This window comes from Haliotis rufescens, unplaced genomic scaffold (assembly GCF_023055435.1).
Source record: "Haliotis rufescens isolate VD_foot unplaced genomic scaffold, xgHalRufe1.0.p SCAF_24, whole genome shotgun sequence".
Taxonomy (NCBI): domain Eukaryota; kingdom Metazoa; phylum Mollusca; class Gastropoda; order Lepetellida; family Haliotidae; genus Haliotis; species Haliotis rufescens.
The window spans coordinates 7,653,766-7,679,145 of record NW_025963935.1 but is presented as its reverse complement, the minus strand read 5'-3'; the positions used below and the strand labels follow the sequence as shown (position 1 = coordinate 7,679,145).

At 45.6% G+C, this 25,380-nt stretch overlaps 1 protein-coding gene across 1 annotated transcript; it reads left to right on the top strand.

The window, feature by feature from the left end:
- Positions 1-407: 407 nt before the first annotated feature.
- Positions 408-23,993, top strand: LOC124117298. Its single transcript, XM_046479110.2, has 9 exons — positions 408-715; positions 13,967-14,080; positions 14,768-15,004; positions 16,332-16,509; positions 17,114-17,232; positions 18,649-18,811; positions 22,480-22,587; positions 22,951-22,976; positions 23,899-23,993. Exons 1-8 carry the CDS (start codon positions 505-507, stop codon positions 22,958-22,960), a joined length of 1,140 nt encoding a protein of 379 aa, XP_046335066.2. The 5' UTR covers positions 408-504; the 3' UTR covers positions 22,961-22,976; positions 23,899-23,993.
- The last annotated feature ends 1,387 nt before the right edge of the window (positions 23,994-25,380 follow it).

The following is a 25,380-nucleotide window of genomic DNA, read 5'->3' as shown; positions in this document are numbered from 1 at the left end:
AAAGGGTAATTAATTCTCATGGCGTAACTTGGAATTCAAGTATCTTCCTGTTCTGTTTTTAGGAACAAAACTATGTTGATTGGTAATGTTTTGTTGCTCGTCAGTTATGAGGGTATATGATGCTTAATGGCCATTTGCCATCACAGTCAACACCTGTTATGACCTTTTAAATTTGAAGATTTGAAATGATTATTAATAAATAAGGGTTACAGGCATATTGTCTCTCAGGGCCATGTCTCTCTGTATTGATAAGATGGCCGTATTGCGGTCGAGACATATTTTTGTTTCAAACAGATGGAGGCTGATTTTTTCATTGACACAAAATTACGAGCTGTTACTTAAAACTAGGAATATACGAGCAACTTCTCTTTCACTAAATCAATTGACACCAGATGGACCTAACCACGAGTGTCTGTACAACCATGTGACTTCACAAGGGCAGTTTCATACAGCATAAATGAGGTCTGTTTTTGATAATTGTCAGTAGCTGTTTGAAGAATCACAATGATGTTCTCCTCCAACTACTTCCCGTGCCTCCTCCTGGCCTTCCTCGCCCAACAAGCATCAGCCGGAACACTCTCTGGAAATTCATCAAATTGCCCAGTACCAGGTCGTGTAAACCAGAAGCTTCAAGCCCTCTGTGACAGACTGGCCAACATTTCCCACGGCATTAATAGTGCCCTTGAAATCATCGATGAACAGTGTCCGTGCCTGAGTAAGTAGCATTATGATATTTTCTTTAGTTGTATGAAGATCATTAAACGCTTTCTGTCAGCTGGAGGGGTGGTGTGTGGTGTGGAGTTGTGGTGGGAAGGGGGTTGGGTGTGTGTTTGGGGGTGGTGGGGGTGTGGGGGGTGTGCGGTTGGCGGTTCAGTGGTAGGTATAACAATGAAACGGCAGATACTTACAGTGAAGTCTATCCCATCTCAGTGACAAATTTCAAAATGGAAGATGTGACCCAAAGTTTGATCGAAATGAAATTCTACCATGACATTGAAGAATGCTCGATTCTGACTGGTTCAAAAGAGGGGCTTTTTTTGCTACGGGTACCCCTTTTAAATACACTAAGACATTTCACACAAAAAACGTGCGCATGAATACATCGATAGCCTACAAATTCAATTCATAAAAAAATAGCTGCCAACCACTGTGAAACAAATTGATATTTCCTCTGTTACACGCTTGGTCTCTAATACAAGCCAGGTCTCCAATACATGTCATGTCAATGGCCCTCGCGAAATTAATACACGGCCTAGCGTCCAATTGAAGAAATACAGAAGATAACAGATGTCTTTGGTGACGAAATATTGTTCTAGGCCGTAATCCTGACTGCTTTGGTGATGAGATTACAAGAATCTATGAAGGCATATCTTTTGTATACAAATGAAATGTTTATGAAACTGTCAGGGACATGTTGAAGCGAACAGACTAGAATAGGTAATTTCGATTATCATTGAAACAACCGACAATGAAAGTAAAATATAACATAATAAAAATGTGTTTGAAGAAACTTTATTTGTGACAACATGTTGTTTACAAACCCTTTTGTGTTTGATATTCATTGCAATCTCCACCGTTAGGATTTGGCAGGACGGTTTTTGAAAATCCATCAGAAAACACCCCTCCATTCGACAGGCCATCAAAACAATGTCCCGACATCACTGACGTCACAGCTTATCAAACGTGATGAAATTCATTACAGAACATGCAAAATTAAGAAAATCATACACAAACTACTATTTCTTGGTCACAAATGTCTCATTGCTTTCAAACTCTGGCTTTGAATACGTGAAAGCTTATAATTGACAGGTCAAACCATGCAGATTCCTCGTGTCAAAGTACCCGGCTAGTCTTCAGCCTAAAAAACGCGGTTGTTCAGTCATACCCAGTTTCACTGGTAATCGTATTGTACCAGCAGGCTCTATCATTCCCAGTTAATGTTGAACCGCTTCTTAGATCGGGGTTGCCATCCTGCTTCGTTTGAGGGATTGCCTAGAAGTCGGGCCAAGAAAAATCGGGCCGGGGCGGGCCAGCTGGTAATACAAAAAATGTTTTGCAGAATATTAAAACGAAACGTTCGTATCTAGGCAGATCTCAAATGTCCACAAACGTATAGTTTTGCTCATTTAATTGAGTTTGAATCAAAATGCATCTTTAACAATGCAATAAACTGATAATTATGATTACAAACCGTGAGTCCTCGTTGAAAAGTCAGTGTCTTGACTGTGTGTTGTCTTTGGTGAGAAGTTTTCTCCCCGACCTTAGCATGTAGGGGTGTGATGTCCTGGAAATGACAGTGTTTTGACTACTCTTCTTTCATTAATTAACGGGGCCGTCGGGTTGCCAAGTGGTTAAAGCGTTCGTTCGTCACGCCGAAGACCCGGGTTCGATTCCCGACATGGGTACGATGTGTGAAGCCCATTACTGGTGTCCCCCGCCGTTATATTGCTGGAATATTGCTAAAAGCGGCGTAAAACCATACTCACTCACTCACTCGTTAATTAACGTGTTGGGCATCCCTAATTAACCTTTACTAGTTCATGATGTTTACTGGAAGTGGATGTTCGCGAATGTCATAGGGCTGACACGACACGTGTTAATAACTGTCCTAGCTCTTCTAAAGTTACTAAACATTCTTCACATCTTAAGACTGGTATTATATCTACCCATATACCACTTTAGTGTCTCATATTGCGGTATTTAAAGAAACCACGGTGCTCATACTGAAGCCCCTTTCCCTCTACATTCTCAACATAGTCTCTATCAGAAGTGTTCGGTCCGACTTAGCCCAAGCTGTCAAAATCAACTTAAACCTCACAGATGTATCATCAAATGAATTCACATCTACAAACTAGTTTCATATCTACCTATATACCACTTAAAAGTGTCTCAGATCGCGGTATTAAAAGAAAACAAGGTTGGGTCCGACTTGGCCCGGGCTGTCAAAATCAACTTTAAACACAGCAAATGTATTCACATCTATAAACTAGTATACTATCTACCTATATACCACTTTACAGTGTATCAGATCGCGGTATTTAAAGAAAACAAGGTGCTCAAAGTGAAGCCCTTTTCCCTTTACATTCTCAACATATTCTCTATCAGAAGTGTTTGGCTTGTGTTGGGTCCGACTTTGCCCGGGCTGTCAAAATCAACTTTAAACACAAAGATGTATCATCACATGTGTTTACATCTGTAGATTAGTATTATATCTACCTATACAACCCTTTATAGTGTCACAGTATATCGCTTTAAAGAAAACTGGTCCGTTAAAATCAAGCGCTTTTACTGTTTTTTCTCCAAGAAAATCTGTCAGAAATGTTCAGTCCGACATGGACCAGGCTTGATGCACCAGGCTTGATGCACCATTGATGCACCACCATTGAAGCACCACCCTTGATGCACTGCCCTTGAGGCACCACCCTTAAAGCACCACCATTGATGCACAACCATTGAAGCAACACCCTTGAGGCACCAGCCTTGATGCACCGCCTTTGATGCACCACCCTTCAAGCCCCGCCCTTCAGCCACCACCTTTGAGCCACCACCATTGAAGAACCACCCTTGATGCACCGCCCTTGAGGCACCACCCTTGAGGCACCACCTTTGAGGCACCAGCTTGAAGCACCACCCTTGATGCACCGCCCTTGATGCACAACCCTTGAAGGACCACCATTGAAGCACCACCCTTGAAGCACCACCCTTGAGGCACCACCCTTGATGCACCACCCTTGATGGACCACCCTTGAGGCACCACCCTTGAAGCACCACCCTTGATGCACCACCCTTGATGGACCACCCTTGAAGGACCACCATTGAAGCACCACCCTTGATGCACCACCCTTGATGCACCACCATTGAAGAACGCCCTTGAAGCACCAACCTTGATGCATCGCCCTTGAGGCACTACCCTTGACGATACTATTGAAGCACCACCCTTTGAGGCACCACCTTTGAGGCACCACCATTAAAGCACCACCATTGAAGCACCATCCTTGATGCACCACCATTGAAGCACCTACCTTGGAGCACCTACATGATGCACCGCCCTTGAGTCACCACCATTAAAGCACCACCATTGAAGCACCACCCTTGATGCACCACCCTTGAAGCACCGCCCTTGAGGCACCACCCTTGAAGCACCACCTTTAAGGCACCACCATTGAAGCACCACCATTGAAGGACCATCCTTGTTGCACCGCCCTTGAGGCACCACCTTTGCGACACCACCATTGAAGCACCACAATTGAAGCACCACCCTTGAAGCGCCGCCCTTGAGGCACCACCCTTGAAGCACCACCCTTGATGCACCGCCCTTGAGGCACCACCTTTGAGGAACCACCATTGAAGCACCACCATTGAAGCACATCCTTGATGCATCGCCCTTGAGGCACCGCCCTTGAGGTACCCCCATTGAAGCACCACCATTGAAGCACCACCCTTGAGGCACCACCTTTAAGGCACCACCATTGAAGCACCATCCTTCATGCACCACCATTGAAGCACCGCCCTTGAGGCACCACCTTTGAGGCACCACCATTGAAGCACCACCATTGAAGCACCACCCTTGATGCACCACCCTTGAAGCACCGCTCTTGAGGTACCCCCATTGAAGCACCACCATGGAAGCACCACCCTTAAGGCACCACAGCCGCGATATAACTGGAATAGTGTTAAAAGCGGCGTTAAACCCAACTCACTCACTCACTCACTTAAGGCACCACCTTTGAGGCACCACCATTGAAGCACCACCATTGAAGCACCACCCTTGATGCACCACCCTTGAAGCACCGCCCTTGAGGCGCCACCTTTGAAGCAGCACCATAGATACACCACCCTTGATGTATTACCTTTTAGGCACGACCCTTGATCCACCTCCTTTGATGCACCACCAATGAAGCACCATCTTTGAGGCACCACCATTAATGCACCACCTTTGATGCACCACCCTTAATGCACCACCATTGATGTCCACCATTGAAGCACCATCCTTGATGCACTACCCTTGATGTACCACCTTTTAGGCACGACCCTGGATCCACCTCCTTTGAAACACCGCCCTTGAGGCACCATCTTTGAGGCACCACCATTGAAGCTCCACCATTGAAGCAACATCCTTGATGCATCACCCTTGATGCACCACCTTTGATGCACCACCATTGATGTACCACCTTTGAGGCACCACCATTGATGCACCACCCTTGAGGCACTACAATTAAAGCACCACTCTTGAGGCACCACCCTTGAGGCACCGCAATTAAAGCACTACCCTTGATGCAAAACCTTTGATGCACCGACTTTGATGCACCACCATTGAAGCACCATCCTTGATGCACCACCCTTGATGTACCACCTTTTAGGCACGACCCTGGATCCACCTCCTTTGAAACACCGCCCTTGAGGCACCACCTTTGAGGCACCACCATTGAAGCACCACCATTGAAGCACCATCAATGATGCACAACCATTGAAGCACCACCCTTGATGCACCGCCCTTGAGGCACCACCTTAAAGACACTACCATTGAAGCACCACCCTTGATGCACCGCCCTTGAGGCACCACCTTTGAAGCACCACCATTGAAGCACCACCATTGAAGCACCACCCTTGATGCACCACCCTTGAAGCACCGCCCTTGAGGCACCGCCCTTGAGGTACCCCCATTAAAGCACCACCATTGAAGCACCACCATGGAAGCACGACCCTTGAGGCACCACCTTTGAGGCACCACCATTGAAGAACCACCATTGAAGCACCACCCTTGATGCACCACCCTTGAAGCATCGCCCTTGAGGCGCCACCTTTGAAGCAGCACCAATGAAGCACCATCCTTGATGCACCACCATTGATGCACCATCCTTGTTGCACCGCCCTTGAGGCACCACCTTTGCGACACCACCATTGAAGCACCACCATTGAAGCACCACAATTGAAGCACCACCCTTGAAGCGCCGCCCTTGAGGCACCGCCCTTGAGGCACCACCTTTGAGGAACCACCATTGAAGCACCACCATTGAAGCACATCCTTGATGCACCGCCCTTGAGGCACGGCCCTTGAGGTACCCCCATTGAAGCACCACCATTGAAGCACCACCCTTGAGGCACCACCTTTAAGGCACCACCATTGAAGCACCATCCTTCATGCACCACCATTGACGCACCGCCCTTGAGGCACGACCTTTGAGGCACCACCATTGAAGAACCACCATTGAAGCACCACCCTTGATGCACCACCCTTGAAGCACCGCCCTTGACGTACCCCCATTTAAGCACCACCCTTGAAGCACCACCCTTGATGCACCGCCCTTGAGGCACCACCTTTGAGGAACCACCATTGAAGCACCACCATTGAAGCACATCCTTGATGCACCGCCCTTGAGGCACCGCCCTTGAGGTACCCCCATTGAAGCACCACCATTGAAGCACCACCCTTGAGGCACCACCTTTAAGGCACCACCATTGAAGCACCATCCTTCATGCACCACCATTGACGCACCGCCCTTGAGGCACCACCTTTGAGGCACCACCATTGAAGAACCACCATTGAAGCACCACCCTTGATGCACCACCCTTGAAGCACCGCCCTTGACGTACCCCCATTTAAGCACCACCATGGAAGCACCACCCTTAAGGCACCACCTTTGAGGCACCACCATTGAAGCACCACCATTGATGCACCACCCTTGAGTCACTACAATTAAAGCACCACCCTTGAGGCACCACCTTTGAGGCACCGCAATTAAAGCACTACCCTTGATGCAAAACCTTTGATGCACCGACTTTGATGGACCACCATTGAAGCACCATCCTTGATGCACCACCCTTGATGTACCACCTTTTAGGCACGACCCTGGATCCACCTCCTTTGAAACACCGCCCTTGAGGCACCACCTTTGAGGCACCACCATTGAAGCTCCACCATTGAAGCACCATCAATGATGCACAACCATTGAAGCACCACCCTTGATGCACCGCCCTTGAGGCACCACCTTTAAGACACAACCATTGAAGCACCACCATGGAAGCACCACCCTTGAGGCACCACCTTTGAGGCACCACCATTGAAGCACCACCATTGAAGCACCACCCTTGATGCACCACCCATGAAGCATCGCCCTTGAGGCGCCACCTTTGAAGCAGCACCAATGAAGCACCATCCTTGATGCACCACCATTGATGCACCATCTTTAAGGCACCACAATTGATGCACCACCTTTGATGCACCACCCTTAATGCACCACCATTGATGTACCACCATTGAAGCACCATCCTCAATGCACCACTCTTGATGCACCACCCTTGAGGCACCGCAATTAAAGCACCACCCTTGATGCACCAACCTTGATGCACCGACTTTGATGCACCACCATTGATGCACCACCTTTCAGGCACCACCCTTAATGTACCACCTTTTAGGCACGATCCTGGATCAACCTCCTTTGAAACACCGCCCTTGAGGCACCACCTTTGAGTCACCACCATTGGAGCACCATCTTCGAAGCACCAAACTTGATGCACAACCATTGAAGCACCACCCTTGAGTCACCACCTTTTAGACAACACCATTGAAGCACCACCATTGAAGCACCACCCTTGATGCACCATCCTTGAAGCACCACCCTTGATGCACCGCCCTTGAGGCACCACCTTTGAAGCACCACCTTTGAAGCACCACCATTGAAGCACCACACTTGATGCACCACCCTTGAAGCACCGCCATTAAGGCACCGCCTTTGAGGTACCCCCATTAAAGCACCACCATTGAAGCACCACCCTTGAGGCACCACCTTTGGGGCACCACCATTGAAGCACCACCGTTATAGCACCACCCTTGATGCACCACCCTTGAAGCACCGCCCTTGAGGCACCACCTTTGAAGCAGCACCAATGTAGCACCATCCTTGATGCACCACCATTGATGCACCATCTTTGAGGCACCACCATTGATGCACCACCTTTGATGCACCACCCTTAATGCACCACCATTGATGTACCACCATTGAAGAACCACCATTGAAGCACCATCCTTGATGCACCACCATTGAAGCACCTACCTTGGAGCACCTACATGATGCACCGCCCTTGAGGCACCACCATTAAAGCACCACCATTGAAGCACCACCCTTAATGCACCACCCTTGAAGCACCGCCCTTGAGGCACCACTCTTGAAGCACCACCTTTAAGGCACCACCATTGAAGGACCATCCTTGTTGCACCGCCCTTGAGGCACACCCTTTGCGACACCACCATTGAAGCACCACAATTGAAGCACCACCCTTGAAGCGCCGCCCTTGAGGCACCACCCTTGAAGCACCACCCTTGATGCACCGCCCTTGAGGCACCACCTTTTAGGAACCACCATTGAAGCACCACCATTGAAGCACATCCTTGATGCATCGCCCTTGAGGCACCGCCCTTGAGGTACCCCCATTGAAGCACCACCATTGAAGCACCACCCTTGAGGCACCACCTTTAAGGCACCACCATTGAAGCACCATCCTTCATGCACCACCATTGAAGCACCGCCCTTGAGGCACCACCTTTGAGGCACCACCATTGAAGCACCACCACTGAAGCACCACCGTTGAGGTACCCCCATTGAAGCACCACCATGGAAGCACCACCCTTAAGGCACCACAGCCGCGATATAACTGGAATAGTGTTAAAAGCGGCGTTAAACCCAACTCACTCACTCACTCACTTAAGGCACCACCTTTGAGGCACCACCATTGAAGCACCACCATTGAAGCACCACCCTTGATGCACCACCCTTGAAGCACCGCCCTTGAGGCACCGCCCTTGAGGCGCCACCTTTGAAGCAGCACCATAGATACACCACCCTTGATGTATTACCTTTTAGGCACGACCCTTGATCCACCTCCTTTGATGCACCACCAATGAAGCACCATCTTTGAGGCACCACCATTAATGCACCACCTTTGATGCACCACCCTTAATGCACCACCATTTATGTACCACCATTGAAGCACCATCCTTGATGCACTACCCTTGATGTACCACCTTTTAGGCACGACCCTGGATCCACCTCCTTTGAAACACCGCCCTTGAGGCACCATCTTTGAGGCACCACCATTGAAGCTCCACCATTGAAGCACCATCCTTGATGCATCACCCTTGATGCACCACCTTTGATGCACCACCATTGATGTACCACCTTTGAGGCACCACCATTGATGCACCACCCTTGAGGCACTACAATTAAAGCACCACTCTTGAGGCACCACCCTTGAGGCACCGCAATTAAAGCACTACCCTTGATGCAAAACCTTTGATGCACCGACTTTGATGCACCACCATTGAAGCACCATCCTTGATGCACCACCCTTGATGTACCACCTTTTAGGCACGACCCTGGATCCACCTCCTTTGAAACACCGCCCTTGAGGCACCACCTTTGAGGCACCACCATTGAAGCACCACCATTGAAGCACCATCAATGATGCACAACCATTGAAGCACCACCCTTGATGCACCGCCCTTGAGGCACCACCTTAAAGACACTACCATTGAAGCACCACCCTTGATGCACCGCCCTTGAGGCACCACCTTTGAAGCACCACCATTGAAGCACCACCATTGAAGCACCACCCTTGATGCACCACCCTTGAAGCACCGCCCTTGAGGCACCGCCCTTGAGGTACCCCCATTAAAGCACCACCATTGAAGCACCACCATGGAAGCACGACCCTTGAGGCACCACCTTTGAGGCACCACCATTGAAGAACCACCATTGAAGCACCACCCTTGATGCACCACCCTTGAAGCAACGCCCTTGAGGCGCCACCTTTGAAGCAGCACCAATGAAGCACCATCCTTGATGCACCACCATTGATGCACCATCTTTAAGGCACCACAATTGATGCACCACCTTTGATGCACCACCCTTAATGCACCACCATTGATGTACCACCATTGAAGCACCATCCTCAATGCACCACTCTTGATGCACCACCCTTGAGGCACCGCAATTAAAGCACCACCCTTGATGCACCAACCTTGATGCACCGACTTTGATGCACCACCATTGATGCACCACCTTTCAGGCACCACCCTTGATGTACCACCTTTTAGGCACGATCCTGGATCAACCTCCTTTGAAACACCGCCCTTGAGGCACCACCTTTGAAGCACCAAACTTGATGCACCACCATTGAAGCACCACCCTTGAGTCACCACCTTTTAGACAACACCATTGAAGCACCACCATTGAAGCACCACCCTTGATGCACCATCCTTGAAGCACCACCCTTGATGCACCGCCCTTGAGGCACCACCTTTGAAGCACCACCTTTGAAGCACCACCATTGAAGCACCACACTTGATGCACCACCCTTGAAGCACCGCCATTAAGGCACCGCCTTTGAGGTACCCCCATTAAAGCACCACCATTGAAGCACCACCATTGAAGCACCACCCTTGAGGCACCACCTTTGGGGCACCACCATTGAAGCACCACCGTTGAAGCACCACCCTTGATGCACCACCCTTGAAGCACCGCCCTTGAGGCACCACCTTTGAAGCAGCACAAATGAAGCACCATCCTTGATGCACCACCATTGATGCACCATCTTTGAGGCACCACCATTGATGCACCACCTTTGATGCACCACCCTTAATGCACCACCATTGATGTACCACCATTGAAGAACCACCATTGAAGCACCACCCTTGATGCACCATCCATGAAGCATCGCCCTTGAGGCGCCACCTTTGAAGCAGCACCAATGAAGCACCATCCTTGATGCACCACCATTGATGCACCATCTTTAAGGCACCACAATTGATGCACCACCTTTGATGCACCACCCTTAATGCACCACCATTGATGTACCACCATTGAAGCACCATCCTCAATGCACCACTCTTGATGCACCACCCTTGAGGCACCGCAATTAAAGCACCACCCTTGATGCACCAACCTTGATGCACCGACTTTGATGCACCACCAATGATGCACCACCTTTCAGGCACCACCCTTGATGTACCACCTTTTAGGCACGACCCTGGATCCACCTCCTTTGAAACACCGCCCTTGAGGCACCACCTTTGAGGCACCACCATTGAAGCACCACCATTGAAGCACCATCCTTGATGCACCACCCTTGATGCACCACCTTTGATGCACCACCATTGACGCACCACCTTTGAGACACCACCATTGATGCACCACCCTTGAGGCACCACAATTAAAGCATCACCCTTGATGCACCACCCTTGATGCACCATCATTGATGCACCACCTTTGAGGCACCACCATTGATGCACCACCCTTGAGACGCCACAAATAAAGCACCACCCTTCATGCACCACCCTTGAGGCGACCATTGAAGCACCACCCTTGATTCACCACCCTTGAGGCACCACCCTTCATGCACCACCCTTGAGGCGACCATTTAAGCACCATCCTTGATGCACCACCTTTGATGCACCACCCTTGATGCACCACCCTTGATGCACCGCCCTTGAGGCACCACCCTTGATGGACCACCCTTGAAGCACCACCCTTGAGGCACCACCATTGAAGCACCACCCTTGATGCACCATCCTTGATGCACCACCCTTGATGCACCACCCTTGATGCACCATCCTTGATGGACCACCCTTGATGCACCACCCATGAAGCACCACCCTTGAAGCACCACCTTTGAAGCACCACCCTTGATGCACCATCATTGATGCACCACCCTTGATGGACCACCCTTGATGCACCACCCTTGAAGCACCACCCTTGAAGCACCACCCTTGAGGCGACCATCGAAGCACCACCCTTGATGCACCATCTTTGATGCACCACCCTTGATGCACCACCCTTGATGCACCACCCTTGATGGACCACCCTTGATGCACCACCCATGAAGCACCACCCTTGAAGCACCACCCTTGATTGACCACCCTTGAGGCACCACCCTTGAAGCACCACCCTTGATGCACCATCCTTGATGCACCACCTCTGGGGCACCACCCTTGATGCACCACCCAAGACCAAAGTGAAATACACTACCATCACGGCTGTTCTACAAGACGTTCTGTCACTCTGTATGCAAAACGTACTTGTTTTAGGCCAAATTGCCTTTGAACCATCAGCAAAGACTATAAATGGTGTCAATGGTTCAGAGATATACACACTACCTCCACAACTGTTCTAGCGTAGCGGTTGCCCTTCTTCCTCTCACGTAACGTGAGCATCTGTTCGTCTTTAAGGCAAACTCGCCTTTTAGCCTACAGCCAACATTCCAACTGGTTTCTTGGTGCCGAGATGAATACACTACTTTCAAATCTCTTCTGTGGGTCGCCGTTTTTACTAGAATGCAACGTGAGCATCAGTTCCTGTCTGTGACACGGGTCACATTTGGGTTGTAGTACACCTATAGGTGGGGCGATATCGAGGGTCATACGAGGATATTTTCAGTGTAGTTCTGTATAAAGGCTGTTGTTTCACATGAGGTAAGTGGCCTGGGGTGTCGTGTTGACAGATAGCATAGTTCATAGTGGGGAATATCTTCAGTTGTTGGATACCGTGGGCCACGAACATTTGCCTCGCCACAAGTATGTGTGTAAGATGTGACACGAGTGGACATTTTGCTTGGGACAGTAAAATCGGAGGGAAGAGAGGCGAGTGAAAGGTCTGAGAAAGGTCAAGGGAAAAAATTGAAAGAATAATACTTAACCCATTACAAGGATAGATAGGTATGATGTTATTAAATCATTGGTTTAATCATCATGCAGGTAATTTTTCTGCCACAAATCCTGACGTTGAGATAGCATGTATGTAGAGATTGCGATAAGGCATCGAGGCAAGTAGTAGGAATCCCCTCCTTGATGATAATTATTTTTGTATGTGTACTAGTGAAAACATCTCTCGGATTGGCAAAATCAAAACATGATAATTTTTGCTATGAAGTTAACCCCCTTGGTAACTTCATCTTCTGGTATGCTTTGCAAAGCTATCGTTCTACACCGAACGTCACCGTTATGACGCCATATCGCTCATTGTGACGCAAAAGATATGACGTTACAGTCGTATATAGAAAAGTGCAAAATTCCAAGCCCTCTGTTGTCCCCAAAACTTAAAATACACTGTCATTGTTGATTTCTATCATGCACGAAATGTATTGCCACACATCCTTTGAATTTTGCAGTAACCGTAACTTTTCATTTTGTAACCTACATGGGTAGATATAATTATTGAAATACGCCTACCGACAATGATTAAAAATGTTGTATTCTATGAATATTAGCTTCCGCGGTGGTGCGGCCGTCAAATCAGCTGTTTAAATCAGAGGGGATTTATTGTGATTTAATAGCCTCTGACTGACCAATCAGAATCGAGTTATTCCCAAATGCATGGTTGGATACGAAGGCTGTAGTATGGAGGTTGCTTGGCCCACCACTTTTCGATTCTGTTGCTTGTAGTCTCTCCTGTAACATATGAATTGTTGCTTTCGATACTATAGAGACGTCTAGCAATGACGTCTTATCTCACGGTGAGCATACATAAACAACCATCACTGTTGTTTTACGTTGGGTGCAGTCTATTCTGGAACTGAAATTTTGAAAAACGGATTTTCTCAAGAAGATTCAAAGGTCAAACCTACTAAAAGTTTTTTATACATGTGTTGTCCACATGATGCTGTGATCGTGGGCCTGAATGGCGGGCAAATATAAGTGCTGTGTGGGGTTGTTTTCACTCGACCTGAGTTTATGTATCTATTTGGCTATTTTGATTGTGTAGTTTACAGTGGCTGCATGGTGGTTACAAGTGTGTTCAATCACTATTCCGGCAACACGTGCAATACAACTGTTCTGAGCTGAAATATTCTCAGGTGTTTATCAACGAAATACATTTCACATGCTTTCGCACACAGTGAAGCGTATGTAAATTATGTTATGATTGAGTATTTTAGAGAATCCAGTATCATTTCCGAATAATCTATCGTCTTGCAGGTGAACCCCCTGAGTGTTACGAAACAAGAGTCAACGCCTTCTTGACTGCTCTCCAAAACTTCTCCGATGCAGTACAGACTGTCAAGGCCGACGCTCCACAAGAGTGTCCGGATCGTAGGTCTTTTACAATCACCAACAAGTATTTTCTTTATTGCAATATCATTATATATCCAGAAACGATAGATTCACTGACCTACTGCTGATGTGGCTTGAACCTTGCTCTACAGACATCTAAGATAAGGGGGCAGATTGAGCGGGTTTCAATCAGACCATTAAAACGCTACTTGAGAAATTTGTCATTCATCTAAACCAAGTTAACAATAACTGATTACTGTTATTACAAAGAGGCAGTGTTACACAGCGACAGTTCTAGTGCAGAAAACTTGTGCAGCTATAAGTAAAAGGGTGACACGTGTTTTAAATTTGGATAGTTAAACTTTCCATCACATGCCCATTGCAATTCAAGTTCATGTTCATGACGTAACAATCATGACATTACAAAGTATATAGAAATATGTAATCTTTAACATGTAGTGTTTTGGGGTATCTTTTCTGGACGTTGTGCATTGTGCGTGAGCTGATTGCCTTACACGACTAGAAAAGATACCAGGATACCCGGAATCTGTGTAACATAGTCAAAATGCATGTAGACATATCAGCAAATAAATATCAACTCATGAGATAATGTGGCTGACTCGGGTATGGTCTTACAGTCGTTACTTAAATCAAGTTTCAAAATGGTATGCCAGCGCAAACAAAACCATGTCTTGTTGACTTTAAGTTGCTGCTATATACTTGAAGGTACCGGTGCGGTGTTTGTGGCGTCGTGTGATGGAACTGATGTTGTCGTCGTGGATCCTAATGGCTTCATCCAAAATGGCATCACTACAACTGAAAATGTAGAAGGATGGACATTGTCTGGCCCCCCCAACGCGATGTCTGACTATGCATTATCTTACTACACAAACGCTAGTGTTGTTTCAGTCGTATGTAAAGCCATGCCATCCGGAGTGGATACACCCCTAGGAGGAGAGGATAGTACGTTTGTTAGCATTATGCATTTTTGTTCAAAATAACTTATCAATTTGTATGTTGAGAAAATACCCATGTTTGGACACGCAATGAATCCCTGTCCAAATTACTAATGTTGTGAGTGGAGAGTTTGGGAGGACAATCATGACGGGTGCTGAGTTACAATGACTTAGGATAAGAATTGCTGAGTTGTGCCCTTTTTGTCTTTGTACATGTAGACATCGCCCTCGTGTTTTGACGTCAAAGCGGAAAATTTGTTTTCACCACATAAAACAAGTACGTTTTCGTGACGAATGTGTCACGTTATAAATAATCGTACAATTCTAATATATCTGTCATGATGTTGTTCGGATATATGACAGTATTTTGTTCATTCACAGTTTACATAAAGCTGTCAAATAAACTGTACTTTATCTATGTACGATCTAATAAGGCTGCATATTTTAGAGGCTTTTTCGTTAGCAAAACAACTTGGACAACATTTAACACTTTTTGCTTTTCAAACCAGTCTTTAATTGTCTATCAAGGGGGTAAAAATTCAATAATATACAAGTCCGTTAAATTGCAAAGTCAGAGGTTGGTCCAGTACCGCGCGACCGCAATTCTCGCGCAGCGTTGATTTTTCGAAACTATATGCATCTGAACATTAACTCGGCAACCAGGATTCCAGCAATAATGTAGTTAATCACAAGCTTTTTGTCAGATATCTCGCGAGACCCGTGTTGTATGCAACTCGCCGCCGTGTGAAAGCCGACTTGTATACAATTTCAGTTCGTGCAACTAATTGCATACAACAAGTTGTATACAACTACCCCTTTAGGAGATAAAATAACTGTAATATCGTATCACATTATACACTTCTGTTTCTGACAGGTAATTGGAAAGATACTGCTTTGATCCTGCCATATTCTTATAACTACCCTATTACACTTTTACATGTGATCTATACAAGTGTGAGTGAGTGGGTGGGTGAGTAGGATTTAACGCCACTTTTAACAGTATTCCAGTTATATCACGGTGTGTCAGCTTAATTTGGGAGGAAAGCCCGAAGTGATGCAGGTCTCACGTTTACCACTTCGGTGAAACCCACGAGCACCGGAATGGTGCTGGCAAACCTAAAAACATAATCGGGGCGTACCGGATTCGAACCCACAATCATAGGTTTCTGGCGTGCCCAAGGGACGCAGCTCTACACAGCGAATCACGGCGCCTTAGACGACTGGGCCACCCATGCCCCCTCCTATACAAGCAAACGTTCCATTGTTTGACACCTTTATTGACACTTTTATTCTTTATCAGCCCAAGCCTTAATTTGTCATTGATTTGTTGTCAGGGACAGTACTAAGCATAACTGGCATTGCCTTCAATCCTGCCAACGGAGGCTTCGTTTATGTAGCCATTACCACGAATTTTGCTCCGAATGGTATCTATACCTTCTCGAGAGGAGTCATCGCCGCCGAACTTCTCTTCTCCTATGATGGCGACACTGGCAACATTAATATTTGTGGCGAGTATGTACACAGACTTACTTCAAGGGCTGACAAGGACGTGTTGTGCATGATTGCTTTGGTTTTGTTTGTTTGTTGTACACGCTGCACTCATATTCCAGCTGTATGAAGGCGGTCAGAAAATAGTGGAGTCTGGACCAGACAATCCAGTGATTGACATCATGAGCATCGATCCACGCAATTAGGATACGATGATATGCATCAACCTAGTCAGCGAGTCTGACCGCCAGATCCCGTTAGTCGCCACTAACGACAGGCATTGTCACCAGAATCATGATATCACATTGCACAGGTCATTAAAAGAAGACAGATTGTATGTTTGTTTGTTTGTTGTTTAACACCGCACTCAGCAATATTCCAGCTATATAACGGCGGTCTGTAATTAATCGAGTCATGAGCATCGATCCACGCAAATGGGATCGATGACGTAAGGAAGAGCTGATAGGGAGTTGTCGGGTTTTTTTTATATTTACATTTATGTTGTGAGAATAGTTTATGGCTCTGTGTTCTTATTGCGTATTTAATTTTTAACACCCTTATGTAATGCGACTGGTAGAGAATGGGCCAGGTTAACGACTGAACAATATCTGATACAATATTGCTGCAGCTACGTGTACATGAGTGACGACCAGAAGATCATCAGAAGACCGCTCGGCAGCACAGGCGACTGGGAGCAAGTCTTGAAGTATTCACTGCCTCCTCTGGAGTTCGTGGTTCTCGAAGATGGTAGGTGCAATACAATTAATCAAATTATAATTCTGGGTTGGCATGTGAATACATTTTTTCCTTTGCGTATGTCCACATGGAGACCATTTCGTGTGGACAACATGGGTGCCCGTGTTACAGGGATATGCAATTTTACATAGGTCTGTGAAATTACACGGACATGTAAATAATGCATGGTCACAGGAGTCAGAGCGACACGCCCGACAAGGAGGGTGGTGTAACCAGCATATTACTGCTCAAACTTGACCCTAGTAACCCATACATGGTCACAGGAGACAGAGTGACACGCCCGACAAGGAGGGTGGTGTAACCAGCATATTACTGCTCAAACTTGACCCTAGTAACCCATACATGGTCACAGGAGACAGAGTGACACGCCCGACAAGGAGGGTGGTGTAACCAGCATATTGCTGCTGAAACTTGACCCTGGAAACCCATACATGGTCACAGGAGGCAGAGCGACACGTCCGACAAGGAGGTAGGTGTAACCAGCATATAACTGCTCATACTTGGCCCTGGTAACCCATTCATGGTCACAGGAGACAGAGCGACACGCCCGACAACGTCGATTGGACGGTGGCTAGTGATGAGCCTTGCCCTGCTGTAGATAGCGTCTCCAAAGAGTTGAAGTTGTGTTTTAATAAACATTAAATGTCTGGCATCTCTGTTTTGCGCCATTCCTGCTTACAACATTCCCACTGTGCGTAGACGTTGAGCACTGCGTAATCATATTAACGGTTGTAAAGCCACAGTCATGAGTATAATTCTGCCATCAAACACGCAAACATCCAAATTAACAGCGTGAACATGGACGTACATTTTGTAAGTCAGGACATTAAAGTTGATGGGATGTCTTCATGAATATGATTTGAAAGATGCATGTTTCGAATTCAGAATAAATGTATTTTTTATTATTTACGTTTTATGTACTTTTTATTAGGCATAGATACTTTTTTTCCGGTATTATATATGTATCTGATACAAGTAGAAAAGCGTTTTGCTGTGAATCATTACCTAAAAGATCATACATTTAATCTACATTTCTCTGATACAAATCGGCGAGGAATACTGACTGCTTGAGTTCTACTATTTCATGACAATGCCTCTTCTCACACTTGGGTGCACGGATGGCCCAGTCGTCTAAGGTGACGCTATTTGCTGTGCAGAGTTGCGTCCTTTGGGCATGCCAGAAACCAATGATCGTGGGTTCGAATCCCGGTTCACCCCGATTATGTTTCAATTGATGATGCTTGTCAGCACCATACCCGTGCTCGTTGGTTTTACCAAAGTGGTAAACGTCTAAGACCTACATCACTTTGGGTTTTCTCCTAACATCAAGTCGACACGTCGTGATATGCCTGGAATACTGTTTAAAGCGGTGTTAAACCCATTTCACTCACTCACTTTCTTATACAGGAAGAATTGTGTTCTGTGAAACATCCGGTGCCGTGTTGATATATGATCCTACTGACAAAACATACAGACAGCTGAAAGAGCCTACCGATGGTGACTGCTGTGGTTCAATTAAAGTCAGCCCCTGTGATGATGACCTGATCTACATCGCAAACAAAAACGATGCGTGAGTAAAACAGACGTTATACGTTTTGAATATATACACACTGAACTTTCTTTCTTTAAAACAAGAACAAATACAAAATTGGCATCTTTATTATTCATAAGATTTGCTTTTGTTGGTAATTCATATGTAAGTGTTGAACCAATGTCAGTCTTGTGGGGAATTTTATGTCTGTGCCCCTTGTGCCGACCCCTTCTCATATCAGGTTGCTTGATGGCCAGGTAAGAGTGAGGTGTAAGGTGAGAGTTTGCGTCTTTCATAAAATAAGTATAAACTAAGTGAAGGTGCGTTCTTAGTGAGTTTATTGTAATAGAACTGAATTGTGTTTACAGTCTGAACATGTGGCCTTGCATCGACATGTTATACTTGAGGGACCACCACGTGATATACTTGTAGTTAAAGGGGAAGGGATCACCACATGATATTCATGTTGTTAAAGGGGAAGGGACCACCACGTGATATACCTGTAGTTAAATGGGATGAGGGGCCAACACATGATATACTTGTAGTTAAAGGGAAAGGGATCACGACATGATATACTTGTAGTTAAAGGGGAAGGGACCACCACATGATATACTTGTAGTTAAAGGGGATGAGGGACCACCACATGATATACTTGTAGTGAAAGGGTGTAAGGGACCAACACATGATCTACTTGTAGTTAAAGGGAAAGGGATCACCACGTGATATACCTGTAGTTAAATGGAATGAGGGGTCAACACATGATATACTTGTAGTTAAAGGGGAAGGGATCACCACATGATATACTTGTAGTAAAAGGGGAAGGGATGACCACATGATATACTTGTAGTTAAAGGGGATGAGGGACCACCACATCATATTCTTGTAGTTAAAGGGGATGGGATCACCACATGGTGTACTTGTAGTTAAAGGGGAAGGGATCACCACATGATATACTTGTAGTTAAGGGGGATGAGGGATCAACACATGATATACTTGTAGTTAAAGAAGGTGAGGGACCACCACATGATATACTTGTAGTTAAAGAAGGTGAGGGACTTCCACATGATGTACTTGTAGTTAAAGGGGATGAGGGATCAACACATGATATACTTGTAGTTAAAGAAGGTGAGGGACCACCACATGATATACTTGTAGTTAAAGAAGGTGAGGGACTTCCACATGATATACTTGTAGTTAAAGGGGCTGAGGGGCCAACACATGATATACTTGTAGTTAAAGGAGGTGAGGGGCCAACACATGATATACTTGTAGTTAAAGGGGCTGAGGGATCAACACATGATATACTTGTAGTTAAAGGAGGTGAGGGGCCAACACATGATATACTTGTAGTTAAAGGGGGTGAGGGACCACCACATCATATACTTGTAGTTAAAGGGGGTGAGGGATCACCACATCATATACTTGTAGTTAAAGGGGATGAGGGGCCGCCACTTGATATACTTGTAGTTAAAGGGGAAGGGATCACCACATGATATACATGTAGTTAAAATGGAAGGGATCACCACATGATCTACTTGTAGTTAAAGGGGAAAGGATCACCACATGATCTACTTGTAGTTAAAGGGGATGAGGGACCACCACATCATATTCTTGTAGTTAAAGGGGATGGGATCACCACATGGTGTACTTGTAGTTAAAGGGGAAGGGATCACCACATGATATACTTGTAGTTAAGGGGGATGAGGGATCAACACATGATATACTTGTAGTTAAAGAAGGTGAGGGACCACCACATGATATACTTGTAGTTAAAGAAGGTGAGGGACTTCCGAATGATGTACTTGTAGTTAAAGGGGATGAGGGATCAACACATGATATACTTGTAGTTAAATAAGGTGAGGGACCACCACATGATATACTTGTAGTTAAAGAAGGTGAGGGACCACCACATCATATACTTGTAGTTAAAGAGGACGAGGGGCCGCCACTTGATATGCTTGTAGTTGAAGGGATGGGACCACCACATAATATACTTGTAGATAATGGGGATGAGGGGCCGCCACTTGATATACTTGTAGTTAAAGGGGAAGGGATCACCACATGATATACTTGTAGTTAAAAGGGAAGGGATCACCACATGATCTACTTGTAGTTAAAGGGGATGAGAGACCACCACATCATATACTTGAAGTTAAAGGGGATGAGGGGCCGCCACATGATATACTTGTAGTTAAAGGGGATGAGGGGCCGCCACTTGATATACTTGTAGTTAAAGGGGAAGGGATCACCACATGATATACATGTAGTTAAAAGGGAAGGGACCATCACATGATATACTTGTAGTTAAAGGGGGTGAGTGGCCGCCACTTGATATACTTGTAGTTCAAGGGGATGAGGGATCACCACATGATATACTTGTAGGTAAAGGGGAAGGGATCACCACATGATAAACTTGTAGTTAAAGGGGATGAGGGGCCGCCACTTGATATACTTGTAGATAAAGGGGAAGGGATCACCACAGGATATACTTCTAGTTAAAGGGGGTGAGGGATCACCACATGATATACTTGTAGTTAAAGGGGGAAGGGACCACCACATGATATACTTGTTGTTAAAGGGGATGAGGGACCACCACATCATATACTTGTAGTTAAAGGGGATGAGGGGCCGCCACTTGATATACTGGTAGTTAAAGGGAAAGGGATCACTACATGATATAGTTGTAGTTAAAGGGGATGAGGGGCCGCCACTTGATATACTTGTAGTTAAAGGGAAAGGGATCACAACATCATATACTTGTAGTTAAAGGGGGATGGGACCACCACATGATATTCTTGTAATTAAAGGGGAAGGGACCACCACGTGATATACCTGTAGTTAAATGGGTTAGTGACCATCACATGATATACTTGTAGTTAAAGGCAGTGAGGGACCACCACGTGATATACTTGTAGTTAAAGGGGGAAGGGACCACCACATGATGTACTTGTAGTTAAAGTGGGTGAGGGACCACCACATGATATACTTGTAGTTAAAGGAGGTGAGGGACTTCCACATGATATACTTGTAGTTAAAGTGGGTGAGGGACCACCACATGATATACTTGTAGTTAAAGGAGGTGAGGGACTTCCACATGATATACTTGTAGTTAAAGAAGGTGAGGGACCACCACATGATATACTTGTAGTTAAACTGGGTGAGGGACCACCACGTGATATACTTGTAGTTAAAGTGGGTGAGGGACCACCACATGATATACTTGTAGTTAAAGTGGGTGAGAGACCTCTACATGCTCTACTTAGCTTCTGTAGATACTCAGAAGGAATCTCATCATGTCAGTATAAGTAGATTTTAGATTAGGCATGAGAGAGAAGCCGCGAAAAAGGCATCTCTTGGTCGGACTTATTTAAGTTATCAGGGTGCATGAATTCAGTTTGTTTGTTGAATGGTTTTGTTTGTTTGTTGTGTCACGCCGCACTAAGCCATATTCCAGCTGTATGACGTTGGTCTGTAAATTATCAAGTCTGGACCAGACAATTCAGTGATTTACATCATAAGCATTGATCTACGCAATTGGGATAAGATGGCATGCATCAACCAAGTCAAGTCGCCTCTTACGACAAGCATAGTTATGTAGCATATTTTCCATTAATTTATAAACCAGTTTCATTTGTACAGTCGATGTGTTGCCCTGCTCTCACCGGTTTCTTCAATGAAGGTGACTAAATGGAGGTTTCTTCTTTCAGGGATATCGAGATCTACAATGCTACATCACTTGAATTCGTTAGTTCATTGACATACACCACGTCGACTCCCTCTGCATGCCCGTCTATTGCTTGTGATCCAACATTGTGGTATGAATTTTTACAATGTATTAGTTACTGTTACACATCCAGCAAGAACAACGACCAAGTAATTAACCAGTAATAGAACACAGATCAATAGACTTTATACTGTTTCTTGTTACTTATATTGCTCTTCAAAACAGCTTGAAGATTTGATTTGATATGATTGAGTTGTGACTGAAAATAGTTCAATCCTAATATTCTTCTAATATATCCACTAAAGAATTTTCGAATAAGGGTTATCAATCAAAACAGAATAATTCATTTTATTCACCAAGATGTGTCAGATATGTTTAGAGGAGATAACGTTTAGATACCGCCTCATCCGTTAAATGTTAAATTGTAATTCTGATGTATATTGTCATGTTGCAGCTGTGCATAAACGGGATTCCATGACGGTAAGTTATTGCTTGTTGATTCTTGTAGAAACCCTTCAGCCATGGCAGTTATTCCCTTCAGAGTAAATGCATTTTGTTGTGTTCACTCTGGGAGATGGAGAAGCTGTTTTTCATGATTTTATGAAAGTGGCATATTAATAGTATAGTAATTGTGCGTGAGTGATCATTTGCACTAAGTAGTGCAAGATTCAGGCGATATTTGATCATCAAGATATTGTCAAAAATATATCTTATTTAGAATCTTTTGATCTACAAACAGCTCAAAATCTAAAAGATACCTACCATATGTACCAAGTATACTTTAAAAAGACATTATTTTCAAGTGAGAATTATATTAATATATACTTCTGTGGTCTAGTGGTAGAGCGCCAAAAGACGTTAAAAGATGGTACTTGTTGTTACCCTTTCTTGCGCTCGACATTAAAGGGCTACGACAAGGACTGGTCGGCTCAGGGTCAGTATACTGTGTGTCTGAGTGGGGTATTCATGTTACATTGCGGTATGGTATCTCAGTGAGCTATCACTATAAATCAGCATCAGTCAGGACTACTACAAGCAGCCACTCACACACACACACACACACACACACACACACACACGCACGCACGCACGCACGCACGCACGCACGCACGCACGCGCGCGCGTGCATGCCTGTCGCTGTAAAAGTGCAATAACCTTGGACGCGACGTTTAACCCCATTTCACTTCACCCCCCAACAGAAATGACAGCAGGTGCTCTCGTAAACAAATGACAACTTTTGTCAAAACATTGTTATTATTAAATATATGAAGAGAGGCAATCACATGCCAGTGTATGGAGTTTTGTGTTTGCGATCTCGTGTGAGCCTGTGCCTGTATGTATATGTGTGCTCTGGTGAATCAAGTAATTCATTTGCTATAATGAATTTGCCTTATATTTTCAGGATGAGCTGATATCGGAAGCAACGTTATCTGAACGTTAAAGAATAAAAAAAGTGTTGTGACTTTGTTTTGTGAATAAACCTTGTTACACTTATAACATGTTTGTTTCTTTTTGCCAGTAGCGAGTACAGCATCTATATGGATGCCTCTACAGAGTATATCATAGTTATATATATATGATTTTTTATATGTGTTCCTACCTACCCCTCCACCCCAGGATCTCTGGCCATGACCGGCTGTTTCCCCAGACCTCTCTCCCACAGATCATACCTGGGATGAGATGGGTGGACGCCTACAACAGGACCAGAACTAGCCGTGAACGCCAGATCAGTCGGCCAAATGTGCCGCTACTGCCTCGTCTTTATCATCGTACATGGTGATCACGCCTGATATTGACATTCCTAGTTGAGTTGTTACACCACCCTCCTTGTCGCGCGTGTCGCTCTGTCTCCTGTGACCATGTATTGGTTACTAGGGTCAAGTTTGAGCAGCAATATGCTGGTTACACCACCCTCCTTGTCGGGCGTGTCGCTCTGACTCCTGTGACCATGCATTATTTACATGTCCGTGTAATTTCACAGACCTATGTAAAATTGCATATCCCTGTAACACGGGCACCCATGTTGTCCACACGAAATGGTCTCCATGTGGACATACGCAAAGGAAAAAATGTATTCACATGCCAACCCAGAATTATAATTTGATTAATTGTATTGCACCTACCATCTTCGAGAACCACGAACTCCAGAGGAGTCAGTGAATACTTCAAGACTTGCTCCCAGTCGCCTGTGCTGCCGAGCGGTCTTCTGATGATCTTCTGGTCGTCACTCATGTACACGTAGCTGCAGCACTATTGTATCAGATATTGTTCAGTTGTTAACATGACCCATTCTCTACCACTCGCATTACTTAAGGGTGTTAAATATTAAATACGCAATAAGAACACAGAGCCATAAACTATTCTCACAACATAAATGTAAATGTAAAAAAACCTGTCAGCTCTTCCTCACGTCATCGATCCGATTTGCGTGGATCGATGCTCATGATGTCAATCACTGGATTGTCTGGTCCAGACTCGATTAATTACAGACCGCCGTCATAAAGCTGGAATATTGCTGAGTGCGGTGTTAAACAACAAACAAACAAACCTCCGATCTGTCTTCTTTTAATGACCTGTGCAATGTGATATCATGATCGTGGCGACAATGCCTGTCGTTAATGGCGATTAACGGGATCTAGCGGTCAGACTCTCTGACGTGGTTGATGCATATCATCGTATCTCAATTGCGTGGATCGCTGCTCATGATGTCAATCACTGGATTGCCCGGTCCAGACTCGATTACTTACAGACCGCCTTCTTACAGCTGGAATATTACAAATATAAATGTTGCCAGTATCGCCATCATATGAGAAGACAAGTGTGGTGGCGATGCCTGCTCTGTTTAAGGAATAGATACCATTCTGACGAAAAGTCTGGGTAAGGG